Genomic DNA, 14,836 nt, shown 5'->3' with positions numbered 1-14,836 from the left:
GCGGTATGCTATAAGTTGCACTTTTTGATTTGCACTCTGGAGCTGCCGGCTGACGGAGTTCTACTTTCAGACACATTCAATTGTTCAAATGGGAAGACTGCCTTCCGGCACTAGGCTGCTGAATCAAGTGCACCTACATTAACATTTTTCTTTACAGAAATGTTTGGTGTCAACTAGGAATTGCTTGGAAGATCGACGTTGGTGACCACTGCTTTATAGGAATAGGTCATGCCTTTCGTTAAATAGCAACAAAAAAAACAGACATTCAGTTGACATTCATCCCGGTTATAGATTATGGTGATATTGTCTATATGAATGCTGCTGCCGCTGTATGAAACCATTGGATGTTTTGTCTAGTGCACTCACTGCACTTTCTTATGGGCTACAGTTTCCGTACACGTCACTCCATTCTGTATCAGAAAGTAGGCTGGCCCTCTTTTAAGTCTCGTAGATCAATGCACTGTTCTCTATCTTTATAAAACCCTCTTTTGCAACTTCCGCCATACCTTACTTCATTGTTAAATTACAGACATACGTATCAGCAGACCCGATCACAGGGATGGTTAACTCTAGATGTCCGGTTGATCTCTACGGAATTAGGTATGTCTGCATGCACCCTGTATATGGATGATCTGCAGAGCTCTCTGCACCTTGATGTTCTGGTGCCTTTAGAGCAGTTCAAGTTGATTGGAGGACCTCATTGTTGAGGAATGTGTTTTGCTTCTTAAATAATTGTAGTATTGTATGCTTTTATTACGTTGTCTGTTAGAATGTTGTACATTTTATATTTTGTGTTCATGCAGGGCTCCCTGAAAAAGAGGCCTTGGTCTCAATTGGACTCCCTACTAAAATAAAGGTGAAATAGAATAAAAAATCCTAGGAGGGTGACCTGAAGGCCACCATAGCTCTTATTGAGACTGTGCTCTTTGTGCTGCAGCACCCTGCCAGGCTGACACTTATACGTCAGGGATGGGCAATTGCGGACAATAACTTACTGTTAAGAGTTAGAATAATAGAATACACAAGGTGCAATTTCGAAATGTGGTTGTGCATCGTCTGTCGCTCAATTAGCCCATGTCAGCAAAACAATTTTAGATTGGTAAGTTAGTCCAGCGTCCGGCTATCTAAACTTGTATTAAGAATGGTTGAATTACCAACCGGGATAGGGCCCATTGATCATCAGTTATCATATAAAAAACTGCTAACATTTTCCTCCACCCAATGGCAAATGTGTAGAATTGCAGGAAATCGTTATAAAATTGCTAAATCTTCTCTCTGCCCCATGGCAAAATGTGTTGAATTGCAGGAAATCCGTTATAAAATTGCTAAATCTTCTCTCTGCCCCATGGCAAAATGTGTAGAATTGCAGGAAATCCGTTATAAATTGCTAAATCTTCTCTCTGCCCCATGGCAAAATGTGTTGAATTGCAGGAAATCCGTTATAAATTGCTAAATCTTCTCTCTGCCCCATGGCAAAATGTGTTGAATTGCAGGAAATCCGTTATAAAATTGCTAAATCTTCTCTCTGCCCCATGGCAAAATGTGTTGAATTGCAGGAAATCCGTGTATAAAATTGCTAAATCTTCTCTCTGCCCCATGGCAAAATGTGTTGAATTGCAGGAAATCCGTTATAAAATTGCTAAATCTTCTCTCTGCCCCATGGAAAAATGTGTTGAATTGCAGGAAATCCGTTATAAAATTGCTAAATCTTCTCTCTGCCCCATGGCAAAATGTGTTGAATTGCAGGAGGGGTGTATGGATGTGGGTACTGCAGACCCATGAGCCACTGCGGCCCCTCAGGATGAGTTCCGTTTTTCTGTGGCCCCCACTCCCATCAAAGTTGCCCACCCCTGCTTTACATGTAGTGATGTTTTATATTCACTCCACAGGGCCCTACTGAGCCTGACAATGTAGAGGGGTCTGTGACCTGCTGCCCCCTGCAGAGACATGATCTCCACATGTTGACCTTCTGTCTGTATTCATGGGTATGTGGCCACAAGGGAATGTGAGAAGAGAACAGAGCAGAACAGGGAGATCCTTTATGTTATTAGCCATCTGCAGTGACCGTAGACAGTCAATTAGGATCTGCACTGTACTGCATTGACCACCATGACCAACACTTCAACATATCAGCATCGTTTCCCTGGAAACACTGTTGTCAAGGAGTGCTTTAATCTAGCTATATCATTAGTGGTGATACCACATAGGGATGGGAGATATAACCATAATGTTCTTCTGTTCTTTCCCCCGGAACAACCACATGAACCAGGACTCATCTGGGCTAATAGACAGCTGTTGCTGTTCTGTTTGTCTGTGAGAGAATATCTCCATAGATGTCCTGCATTGTCCTACTTTATTATTTTCTAATAATGTGATTTGGCCTTTCTGCTCCATTAACCTGGGGCTTGATATATGATCAAAGGCCCTAGACTCACTTCTGAGAATTTCTCTCCCCAGAGTTCTGGAGAACGCCTCGAGTGGGAAACGAGCTTCCTGCTCCAAGGAGGAAGAGTCTTCTCCGCCACTTGTCCTGGGAAAACGAGCCCGGAAATCCTGGGAAGGGGACAGGAAGGAGTCGAGCTGAAATCTGTTAAACGCCTTCACCTTTCTATCTAATTACTTTAAGCAAATTTTCAGGATATAGCATGTTATGCAATACATTTTACTTGTCATTTTATAACGGGGTTGTTCCGCCAATTAGATACATTTTGAGTGGTGAAACTTGGTGGAGAAAACCCCAGTTTATTTCACCTAATTGTAACATTCTGTCATAAAGAGCACATATGTGAAATTCTGTTTTTTAACACTGGATAAAAGTAGAGACTCAGAGCTACAAAATGGTATATCATATACTGCATTTTCGAGGAACAATGGGAAAGTAATTCTGCATTGAAACTTGATACATTTATAACCTCACTTTTGAGAAAAGGACCGTTGAATGTTTTGGTACCTACTGGAGACCTCTCCCTTGTCTATACCCATTCAGCATTGTTCACACCCTGTTAAGCCAGCCCCACCATCTCTTTAAGGATTCACATGGGAGGTCATGTGCTAAACAGTGAGTCTTAAACATTAAAGATTAAGACTTAATATCCTAATATCCAACGAGTATCCTATAAGGACAAATTACAGGTAAACAGAAAGTAAAAATATTTAATAAATATTAGACACACTTGTCTAAATTAATTGGTCGTGTGAAAGAAATTCCAGCCACATCCAGTGGTGAAAAAAGTAGTAAATGGTCAAAATTGAGTAAAGATAGAAAATAACTCAAGTAAAAGTCACCCAGTAAATTGTATTTTACCATTATTTAACTAGGCAAGTCAGTTAAGAACAAATTCTTATTTTTAATGACGGCCTAGGAACACTGCCTTGTTCAGGGGCAGAACGACAGATTTATGTACCTTGTCAGCTCAGGGATTCGATCTTGCAACCTTTCGGTTACTAGTCCAACGCTCTAACCACTAGGCTACGCTGCCACCTCTACTTGAGTAAAAGTCAAAGTATTTGGTTTTTAAAAATGCTTAAGTATCAAAAGTAAATGGAATTGCTAATAGGTACTTAAGTATAAATAAAGACGGCACAATTTTTTTTATTTTTTTTTATTGACGGATAGCCAGGGGCACACTCCACCAGTCAGATATAATTTACAAATAAAGCATTTGTGTTTAAAGTGTCTGCCATATCAGATGCAGTAGGGATGACCAGGTATGTTCTCTTGATAAGTATATGAATTAGACAATTTTCCTGTCAAAATGTAACGAGTACTTTTGGGTGTCAGGGAAAATTTATGGAGTAAAAAGTACATTTTTTCTTTCGGAATGAAGTAAAAGTGAAAGTTGTCCAAAAATAGAATTAATAAAGTACAGATACCCCCCAACAATACTTAAGCAGTACTTTAAAGTATTTTTACTTAAGTACTTTACACCACTGGCCACATCTTTCTAAGTGGATGGGTCTCTACAGAAGGTGTAAACGGTACAGCCAAATGGTTACTTGCATAGCAGAGTATGCTATGCAATTTATTTCACCTTTATTTAACCAGGTAGGCCAGTTGAGAACAAGTTCTCATTTAAAACTGCGACCTGGCCAGGATAAAGCAAAGCAGTGTGACACAAACAACACAGAGTTACACATGGAATAAACAAAGTCTATATACAGCTTGTGCAAATTAAGTAAGATTAGGGAGGTAAGGCAATAAATAGGCCATAGTGGTGAAATAATTACAATTTAGCAATTAAACACTGGAGTGATAGATGAATGTGCAAGTAGAGATACTGGGGTGCAAAGGAGCAAAAAAATGAATTACAATATGGGGATGAGGTAGTTGGGTGGGCTATTTACAGATGGGCTATGTACAGGTGCAATGATCTGTAAGATGCTCTGACAGCTGATGCTTAAAGTTAGTGAGGGAGATATGAGTTTCCAGCTTCAGTGATTTTTTTCAATTCGTTCCAGTCATTGGCAGCAGAGAACTGGAAGGAAAGGCGGCCAAAGAGGGAGTTGGCTTTGGGTGTGACCAGTGAAATGGATGTGGAGGTCCTGGGCTTGCGTGGTTACTCGTGGGCTGTGGTTGTGAGGCCGGTATTGCCAAATTCTCTAAAATGACATTGGAGGCTTATGGTAGAGAAATTAACATTCAAATCTCTGGCAACAGCTCTGGTGGACATTCCTGCAGTCAGCATGCCAATTGCACGCTCCCTCAACTTGAGACATCTGTGGTGTTGTGTGACAAAACTGCACATTTTAGATTGTCCTTTTATTGTCCCCAGCACAAGGTGCACCTGGGTAATAATGATCATGCTTTTTAATTTGTTTCTTGATATGCCACACTTGTCAGGTGGACGGATTATCTTGGCAAATGAAAAATGCTCACTAACAGGGATGTAAACAAATTTGTGCACCACATTTTAGAGAAATACACTTTTTGTGCATATGGAACATTTCTGTGATGTTTATTTCAGCTCATGGAATATGGGACCAACACTTTACATGTTGTGTTTATATTTTTGTTAAGTGTAATTGCTGATTGCCTAGGAGAGGAGATACCATTCTCCCTCCAATACAGCCACTGATTACGGAAACAACAACAGTCCCAAATTGCCCTGCCCCTTAATCCTGGTTGATGTGTCAACAATCATCTGCAAATGATGAGCAGTCAGCAGTTCACACACCAAGTAGGCTACTGGGAAGACAGACAACACTTCAAGTAGATGGCCCTACATACAGTTGAAGTCGGAAGTTTACATACACTTAGGTTGGAGTCATTAAAACTTGTTTTTTAACCACTCCACAAATTTCTTGTTAACAAACTATAGTTTTGGTAAGTCGGTTAGGACATCTACTTTGTGCATGACACAAGTCATTTTTACAACAATTGTTTACAGACAGATTATTTCACTTATAATTCACTGTATCACAATTCCAGTGGGTCAGAAGTTTACATACACTAAGTTGACTGTGCCTTTAAACAGCTTGGAAAATTCCCGAAAATGATGTCATGGCTTTAGAAGCTTTTGATAGGCTAATTGACATCATTTGAGTCAATTGGAGGTGTACCTGTGAATGTCTTTCAAGGTCTACCTTCAAACTCAGTGCCTCTTTGCTTGACATCATGGGAAAATCAAAAGAAATCAGGCAAGACCTGCTGGAGGAAACAGGTACAAAAGTATCTATATCCACAGTAAAATGAGTACTATACCGGCATAACCTGAAAGGCCGCTCAGCAATGGAGAAACCACTGCTCCAAAACCGCCATAAAAAAGCCAGACTACGGTTTGTAACTGCACATGGGGACAAAGATCGTACTTTTTGGAGAAATGTCCTCTGGTTTGATGAAACAAAAATAGAATTGTTTTGCCATAATGACCATCGTTATTTTGGGAGGAAAAAGGGGGAGGCTTGCAACCCGAAGAACACCATCCCAACCGTGAAGCACGGGGGTGGCAACATCATGTTGTGGGGGTGATTTGCTGCAGGAGGGAATGGTGCACTTCACAAAATAGATGGCATCATGAGGGAAGAAAATTATGTGGATATATTATAGCAACATCTCAAGACATCAGTCAGGAAGTTAAAGCTTGGTTGCAAATGGACAATGACCCCAAGCATACTTCTAAAGTTGTGGCAAAATGGCTTAAGTACAACAAAGTCAAGGTATTGGAGTGGCCATCACAAAGCCCTGACCTCAATCCTGTAGAAAATGTGTGAGCAGAACTGAAAAAGTGTGTGCGAGTAAGGATGCCTACAAATCTGGCTGTTACACCAGCTCTGTCAGGAGGAATGGGCCAAAATTCACCCAACTTATTGTGGGAAGCTTGTGGAAGGCTACCTGAAATGTTTGACCCAAGTTAAACAATTTAAAGGCAATGCTACCAAATACTAATTGAGTGTATGTGATGAAAGAAATAAAAGCTGAAATAAATCATTCTCTCTACTATTATTCTGACACTTAACATTCATAAAATAAAGTGGTGATCCTAACTGACCTAAGACAGGGAATTTTTACGAGGATGTATTTGTATTTGGCTAGGTGTATGTAAACTTCCGACTTCAACTGTAGCAAAGAGACAATACTAGACAACGTATATTTGGAGATATCAGGAGTCCTCTAGCTATAGAATTATGACCCCCCCCCCCTTCCTCACATACTTTGTGCATGACACCCCTGATAGCAGTGCACCGGGGACTCAATATACAGGTGGTCTTGTGCACAAAGACCTGGTACACATTTACAGGGGTTAGGTGAGATGTTCTCTAGAGGAGCTCTGCTATTGTGCTTAAGATTGCAGCTGTGCAAATGACTCCAGGGATGACAAATTTAGGAGGAAAGTTATGTGAAAGACCAGGATGATTCTTCTGGTAATTCACCTTGCCCTTTCCCAGCTCTGTGCCTGTGCAGTTGGTGGATGTGTGATGTGGTTGTTTCAATGTTAATCTGTTCCTTTAGTTTGTCCGACCCTCAATCCCCGCATCAGGTGTTTGCTCCCATGCCTGGCCTGCTGTTTGTCTGCCACAGATTAGCTGGAGCTGAGACGGGTTGGATTTGCCTGTCATTTGCAATTCACGTTGAGCGCCTATGTATAAACAGCTCTCAAACTGATTTTGGGTTTGTTTGAAAGCATAGAGCGGGCCAATATAATTCAATATGTAGTCAAGGTCAGAAAGAAAACAAAAGAGAGCGAGAGAACTGTAAGGAGGAGGCCTGCCGGTTTTGTATGTCGGGGTGAATAAGCAGGAGCACTTTGGAGAACTGACCTCAAATGAAAACAGCGTAGCTGGAGCAAGGCAGGACCATGACATGGTGTTGCTCCAGTCACTGGACCAGAGCAGGGAGGCGGCTCGGCCCCTCACACTGCAGGGGCCAACTGCACTGACTGGACACTGAGCAAAGACGGGCAGGGGCACCTCACTGCGGCACAGAGATACAGACACTGGCCCAATATTAAAGTGATGTGCTCATCCCGGCACACTGCTTCCTCACTCTCCCAGTTTTCCTCCCTCCGTCCCCCACGCTGGAGAGCAAACTTAGATGCACTATGCAAAAATCACACAACCATTTCCTGGTTGCCAAATCAGTTTGCCTAATTTCAGTTTGTGACAACAAAAAAATCAAGTATAGTGTAGATAATAATTGTACCATCTAAACTGCTGTTAAGTATCATTTCTATAACCAAAAATATTGTATTCAACTGTTTGAAGCTGGTGTGCAAAACCGAAAGTAAAAGATGCAAAAACAAAACTTAAGAATGGGAAGCATAGAAATAGCACACACAGAACATCTACCGCTTCTTATCTTGCTTTCAATGAGAATGCCACATCTATAACACATTTCTATATGAATATGGTCAGGCCGCCCAAAAAGTTACATAGTGCAGCTTTAAAGAGGGAGAGTTAAACAGCAGTCTAGCTCTTCTAACATCTCTCATGCCACCTGTAGCATTGGCTCTGCAGCTATTAAATATCACCTGTGCCAGCACAGGTGAAACTAATGACTTACTATTGAGGCGACAGGTGCAACACATCCTGACCAACGAGGATGACTCCAATCAGGGCATGTTCACCCCCAAATAGAACCAAACTCCAAAACCAAAACCTGTAACAAAAGGTACAAGAATATCCTAGAAGACAGTAGGGTTGTCCCAGTTAAGACCCTCAGGGGGACCACAAGCCTCCAGAGAGTGATGTCAAACCTCAATGTCACAGGGATCAGAGCAATCTCTCCCTCAGGCAGGGCCAGTTTATCCCACTCTCCTTCACACACAGCCAGTCACGCACCCCACCACCCTGTCTGCCATGCTGAACTCCTCCACTGCTGGGTTGGCAGTACATTATGGGCTCAATTCAATTATTACTGCATTGCAGCATTTACACAGTACAGAGCAGGGCCTAGTTTCACATTTCCAATTTTCAGAATAAGATGTGCCAAGTCTTGTAAACAAAGACACTATTAACATTGCTATGAGGGGTTATATTGAGTTCCTGCCTTTAGTGCCCCAGTCTGTCTTAGCGCTGGGTTGCTCTTCTCACATTCAGCACCCCATCCATTGCTCAGCCTGTCCATAATTTGAGTCAATTGGAGGTGTACCTGTGGATGTATTTCAAGGCCTACCTTCAAACTCCGTGTCTCTTTGCTTGACATCATGGGAAAATCAAAAGAAATCAGCCAAGACCTCAGGAAAAAAATTTAGACCTTCACAAGTGTGGTTCATCCTTGAGAGCAATTTCAAAACGCCTGAAGGTACCACGTTGATCTGTACAAACAATAGTACGCAAGTATAAACACCATGGGACCACGCAGCCATCATAGCGCTCAGGAAGGAGACGCGTTCTGTCTCCTAGAGATGAACGTACTTTGGTGCGATAAGTGCAAATCAATCCCAGAACAACAGCAAAGGACCTTGTGAAGATGCTGGAGGAAACGGGTACAAAAGTATCTATATCCACAGTAAAACGAGTCCTATAGCGACATAACCTGAAAGTCCGCTCAGCAAGGAAGAAACCATTGCACCAAAACAGCCATAAAAAAGCCAGACTACTTTTTGGAGAAATGTCCTCTGGTCTGATGAAACAAAAATAGAACTGTTTGGCCATAATGACCATTGTTATGTTTGGAGGAAAAAGGGGGAAACTTGCAAGCCGAAGAACACCATCCCAACCGTGAAGCACGAGGAAGGCAGCATCATTTTGTGGGGGTGCTTTGCTGCAGGAGGTACTGGTGCACTTCACATAATAGATGGCATCATGAGGCTGGAAAATTCTGTGGATATATTGAAGCAACATCTCAAGCCATCAGTCAGGAAGTTAAAGCTTGGTTGCAAATGGGTCTTCCAAATGGACAATGGCCCCAAGCCTACTTCCAAAGTTGTGGCAAAATGGCTTAAGTACAACAAAGTCAAGGTATTGGAGTGGCCATCACAAAGCCCTGACCTCAACCCTATAGAACATTTGTGGGCAGAACTGAAAAAGTGTGTGCGAGCAAGGAGGCCTAACAAACCTGACTCAGTTACACCAGCTCTGTCAGGAGGAATGGGCCAAAATTCACCTTATTACCTTCCCACCTTACTTATTGTGGGAAACTTGTGGAAGGCTACCCGAAACATTTGACCCAAGTTAAACAATTTAAAGGCAATGCTACCAAATACTAATTGAGTGTATGTAAACTTCTGACCCACTGGGAATGTGATGAAAGAAATAAAAGCTGAAATAAATAATTATCTCTACTATTACTCTGACTCCTCACATTCTTAAAATAAAGTGGTGATTCTAACTGACCTAAGACTTGGAATTTTTACTAGGATTAAATGTCAGGAATTGTGAAAACTGAGTTTAAATGTATTTGACTAAGGTGTATGTAAACTTCCGACTTTAACTGTAGATGTACATATTACCTCAATTACCTCGACTAACCTGTGCCCAAGGGATATACTGTCCCCGTCCGTACAGCCATCTGGGTTCTTAGTACATCGCGCAGACAAGAATAAAAAACTCTCCGGGAAGAAGAAAGGCGGGGGTGTATGTTTAATTATTAACCACTCATGATTAATACAGAAATTCAAGTCCTTTTGTTCACCTGACTTAGAATACCGCACAATCAAATTCCGACTGTATTACCTCCAAAGAGAATTCTCTTTGGTTATAGTCACAGCCGTGTATATTCCCCCTCACGCCGATTCCACGACAGCCCTCAAGGAACTACACTGGACTTTATGCAAACTGGAAACCACATATCCTGAGGCGGCATTTATTGTAGCTGGGGATTTCACAAAGCAAATTTGGGGAAAACTCCACCGAAGTTAGACCAACACATTGACTGTAGTACTCGCGCTGGTTAAACATTGGACCACTGCTACTCAACTTTTCGAAATGCCTACAAGGCCCTCCCCTGCCCCCCATTCAACAAATCTGAACACAACTTAATTTTCCTCCTCCTTTCCAGGAACTCAAACAGGAAGTACCCGTGCTAAGGTCTTTTCAACGCTGGTCTAACCAATCGGAATCCATGCTTCAAGATTGTTTTGATCACGCGGACTGGGATATGTTCCGGGTAGCCATTTAACCATGGCAAGGTGACTGGGAATATGGCCGCAAAACATCACTACAGAGACAAAGTGGAGTCGCAGTTCAACGGCTCAGACACGAGACGTGTGTGGCAGGTTCTACAGACAATTACGGACTACACAGGCAAAACCAGCCACGTCGTGGACACCAACGTCTTGCTTCCGGACAAGCTAAACACCTTCTTCGCCCGCTTTGATGACAACACAGTGCCACCAACGCGTACCGCTACCAAGGACTGTGGGCTTTCCTTCTCCGCTGACATAAGACATTTAAACGTGTTAACCCTCGCAAGGCTGCCGGTCCAGACGGCATCCCTAGCCGCATCCTCAGAGCATGCACAGACCAGCTGGCTGGATTGTTCACAGACATACAGTGGGGCAAAAAAGTATTTAGTCAGCCACCAATTGTGCAAGTTCTCCCACTTAAAAAGATGAGAGAGGCCTGTAATTTTCATCATAGGTACACTTCAACTATGACAGACAAAATGAGGGGAAAAAATCCAGAAAATCAAATTTTTATGAATTTATTTGCAAATTATGGTGGAAAATAAGTATTTGGTCAATAACAAAAGTTTATCTCAATACTTTGTTATATACCCTTTGTTGGCAATGACAGAGGTCAAACGTTTTCTCCACAGACAATGCAATCGCCATCGCACTGCACACTGCCCTATCTCATCTGGACAAGAGGAATACCTATCTAAGAATGCTGTTCATTGACTATAGCTCAGCATTCAACACCATAGTACCCTCCAAGCTCAAGCTCGGGGCCCAGGGTCTGAAACCCACCCTGTGCAACTGGGTCCTGGACTTCCTGATGGGCGGCCCCCCAGTGGTGAACATATGAAACAACACAGGGGCCTCACATGGATGCATGCTCAGCCCCTCCTGTTCACCCATGACTGCGTGGCCATGCACGCCTCCAACTCAATCATCAAGTTTGCCGATGACAAGACAATAGCAGGCCTGATTACCAACAATGACGAGACAGCCTACAGGGGAGGAGGTGAGGGCCCTAGGAGAGTGGTGCCAGGAAAATAACCTCTCACTCAACGTCAACAAAACAAGGAGCTGATTATGGACTTCAGGAAACAGCAGAGGGAGCACTCCCCTATCCACATCGACGGGACCGCAGTGGAGAAGGTGGAAAGCTTCAACTTCCTTGGTGTACTCATCTCTAACAATCTGAAGTGGTCCACCCACACAGACTATGTGGTGAAGAAGGCGCAACAGAGCCTCTTCAACCTCAGGAGGCTGAAGGCATTTGGCTTGTCCCCTAAAACCCTCACAAACTTTTACAGATGCACAATTGAAAGCATCCTGTCGGGCTGTATCACCGCCTGGTACGGACAACAGCACCGCTTGCAACTGCAGGGCTCTCCGGAGGGTGGTGCGTTCTCCCCAACGCATCACCGGGGGCAAACTACCTGCCCTCCAGGACACCTACAGCACACGATGTCACAGGAAGGCCAAAAAAATTATCAAGGACATTAACTACCCGAGCCATGGCCTGTTCACCCCGCTATCATGCAGAAGGCGATGTCAGTACAGGTGCATCAAAGCTGATGGCCAACTTAAGGCCATCAGACTGTTAAATAGCCATCACGCAACCCTGCACCTTATGAGGCTGCTGCCCTATATACATAGACTTGGAATCACTGGCCACTTTAATAATGGAACACTAGTCACTTTAATAATGGTTAAATAATGTTTACGTACTGCTTTACTCATCTCATATTTATATACTGTATTATATTCTACTGTGTTTTAGTCATTGCCACTCTGACATTGCTCCATCGAATATTTATATATTTCTTAATTCCATTCTTTTACTTTTAGATTTGTATGTATTGTTGTGAACCGTTTTTAGATACTACTGCACTGTTGGAGCTAGGAACACAAGCATTTTGCTACACCCACAATAACATCTGCTAAATATGTGTATCTGAACAATAACATTTGATTTGAAGGTACTGTATGCAGTGCTGGATGACTGCAGCAACATAATAGTGCTGATAGCAATATGGAAATGGTTCACTGCAGTAAACTCTTTGTTGGAAGCACAGAGATGGTGTCATAGTGTCTATGCCTAGGGCTCTGAGCATTTGTTTTGTTGCTGTTGAATTGGACTATTCTTGTCCCTGTACCTCATTTTAATTATCAGTGTGGTAGTGGTGTTTGTGCGTCATGTTTAGTCTGTAAGGAGTTTCACTGGAAAGGTCAGAGTCTTTATGGGTGGCTAATCAGTGCTGCATCAATGGAGACGTACGCTTAACAACACCTGTAGCCGTCCATTGCCCTGCAGACCTGTGTGTGTATGTATGTGTGTCAGAGGGGAAGGATGTCACATTGTGTGCCACCAGCACATCTCCTAGGAGCTCTGAACGTGAGCAGGTTCATCATTGCCCTTCAGACTGGGGGGAAAAGGGGTGGAGGGTGCAGAGCGTGACAAACAAGTGATGGCGACACTGAGCGATGACCTCTGGGACGGGGGGGTGGTCCAACTTGGACTGGGTCCAAATTCTCTGAGGAACTCTTAATAGAAAAGAGATTGGATGTACAATATGTTTCATGTACGTTTCTATGTAACACGACAGCTAGGCTTGCAAAGCTAACAGTAATTTACCAAAGTTACCTAGAACTTTCAGTAATTTTGGTTATTAACAGGTAATCTATGGCAATTTATGGTAATGTAGGCTTGGCCCTAATTTATGTGCTCTCTGTCACCTGGAGCTGCATTGCAAATGGTCCAGGAACACAAGGAAGCACAAAGGACAATGGCCAAGGACTAGTCAGCCATTCTCTAAGGGGCCAAAATGTATCTCTCTGTTACAATATCCAGAGGACTGACTATTGAATGTGTGATAGAATAATACTATACCAACCATGTCTGGTATCTACATATTGTCCATTTGTTTCTAGTTGATAGACCATATGGTTCAAGAGAAAATATCCTAATTAATGAAAAAATATATCCAATCAACAGTGGCATTTGCAACTCTTTCAGCTATTAACATTTTTCACAAATACCACCAGTTTGGCACCAAAACATTTATATCAAAGACATCTTATTTTATTATTTTATATATTTTACATGTAATAATGCCACACAGAGGGCCAGCGATAATTACGGACACTTGTGATAATCTGAAGTACCCAAAAAGGCCACTAACTTTAAAGTTACAAAAATGTGGGTAGTTTACTGGTAAACTTTGAAAGTTACCAGAGATATACCCTCATTTGGCAACCCTAATAACAGCAGAATAAATTAATGAGGAATTGTCAGACATAGTGCCCATCACTGCCAAATAGACTAGTACTGTGATCTTAATATCACAGACATACACACATGATTGGTTGTTTTTTGTCTGCTATTACCCTGATTGAGATTTCTGAACATTATTTGTAGTGTTCTTTAATATCCTGTTAATGGAAGTTGATATGCAAAACCTCGTTCTTTCCTCATTTACACTGGTTTTGAACTTTACCAACAGCTGCGTTTGGGTTGGAGCTATTGGACAGAACTTCACTGTGACTGCATACAACACATCAAGCTTGTTTGTCTCCATGTTGTTTAGATATTCAGATACAGTATAATTTGATCCTTTGTTTGTAACTCCCACAAGGTAATTCTAATCATCCCGGCGGCTGCTCCGAGACGCCGTTGACAGAGAAGAGGAATAAGGTCTGGGCTCCTAGTCAGACCCAGGAGGTGTGAATAACATCCAACACTTCAGAGTATGTTACCAGCTATCGTTCAGTCCCTGGACAATGCAGTAGACAAGCTCAGGGCGAAGATTTCATTCCAGAGAGACATCAGGGACTGTCACATATTCTGTTTTACGGAATCACAGCTTTCTCCGGATGTACTGTCCCCGTCCATTCAACCACTGGGGTACTCCGTCCATTGCACGGACAGGAAGAAAGAACTCTCCAGGAAAAAGAACAATGGAGGTGTATGTTTCATTGTGTTATTGTGGTAACTCAATCATTAAGTTTGCTGACTACACAACAGTGGTAGGCCTGATTAACAACAATGACGAGACAGCCTACAGGGAGGAGATGAGGGCCTTGGCAGAGTGGTGTAAGGAAAATAACCAACTTAACGTCAGCAAAACGAAGGAGCTGATCGTGGACTTTAGGAGGAGGCAAAGAGAGCACACCCCCCATCCACATCGATGGGGCCGGAGAAGAGAGGGTGAAAAGTTCCTCAGTGTGCACATCACTGACAACCTGAAATGGTCCAGCCACACAGACAGTGTGGTGAAGAAGGTGCA

General features: G+C 42.6%; 1 protein-coding gene across 1 annotated transcript in view; it reads left to right on the top strand.

Moving 5' to 3' along the window:
- The window catches only part of LOC111970134 (E3 ubiquitin-protein ligase RAD18), a 93,229-nt gene extending 86,802 nt beyond the window's left edge, over positions 1-6,427 (top strand). The window contains exon 13 of the mRNA XM_023996658.2: positions 2,458-6,427. Within this exon, the coding sequence (XP_023852426.1) occupies positions 2,458-2,584 (127 nt within the window). The 3' untranslated portion in view covers positions 2,585-6,427. The remainder of the gene's footprint in view (positions 1-2,457) is intronic.
- Positions 6,428-14,836: the final 8,409 nt, after the last annotated feature.

This window comes from Salvelinus sp. IW2-2015, linkage group LG11, assembly GCF_002910315.2.
Source record: "Salvelinus sp. IW2-2015 linkage group LG11, ASM291031v2, whole genome shotgun sequence".
In the NCBI taxonomy this organism is placed as follows: domain Eukaryota; kingdom Metazoa; phylum Chordata; class Actinopteri; order Salmoniformes; family Salmonidae; genus Salvelinus; species Salvelinus sp. IW2-2015.
The sequence above is the reverse complement of the archived record's forward strand: the minus strand, read 5'-3'. Positions and strand labels throughout refer to the sequence as shown.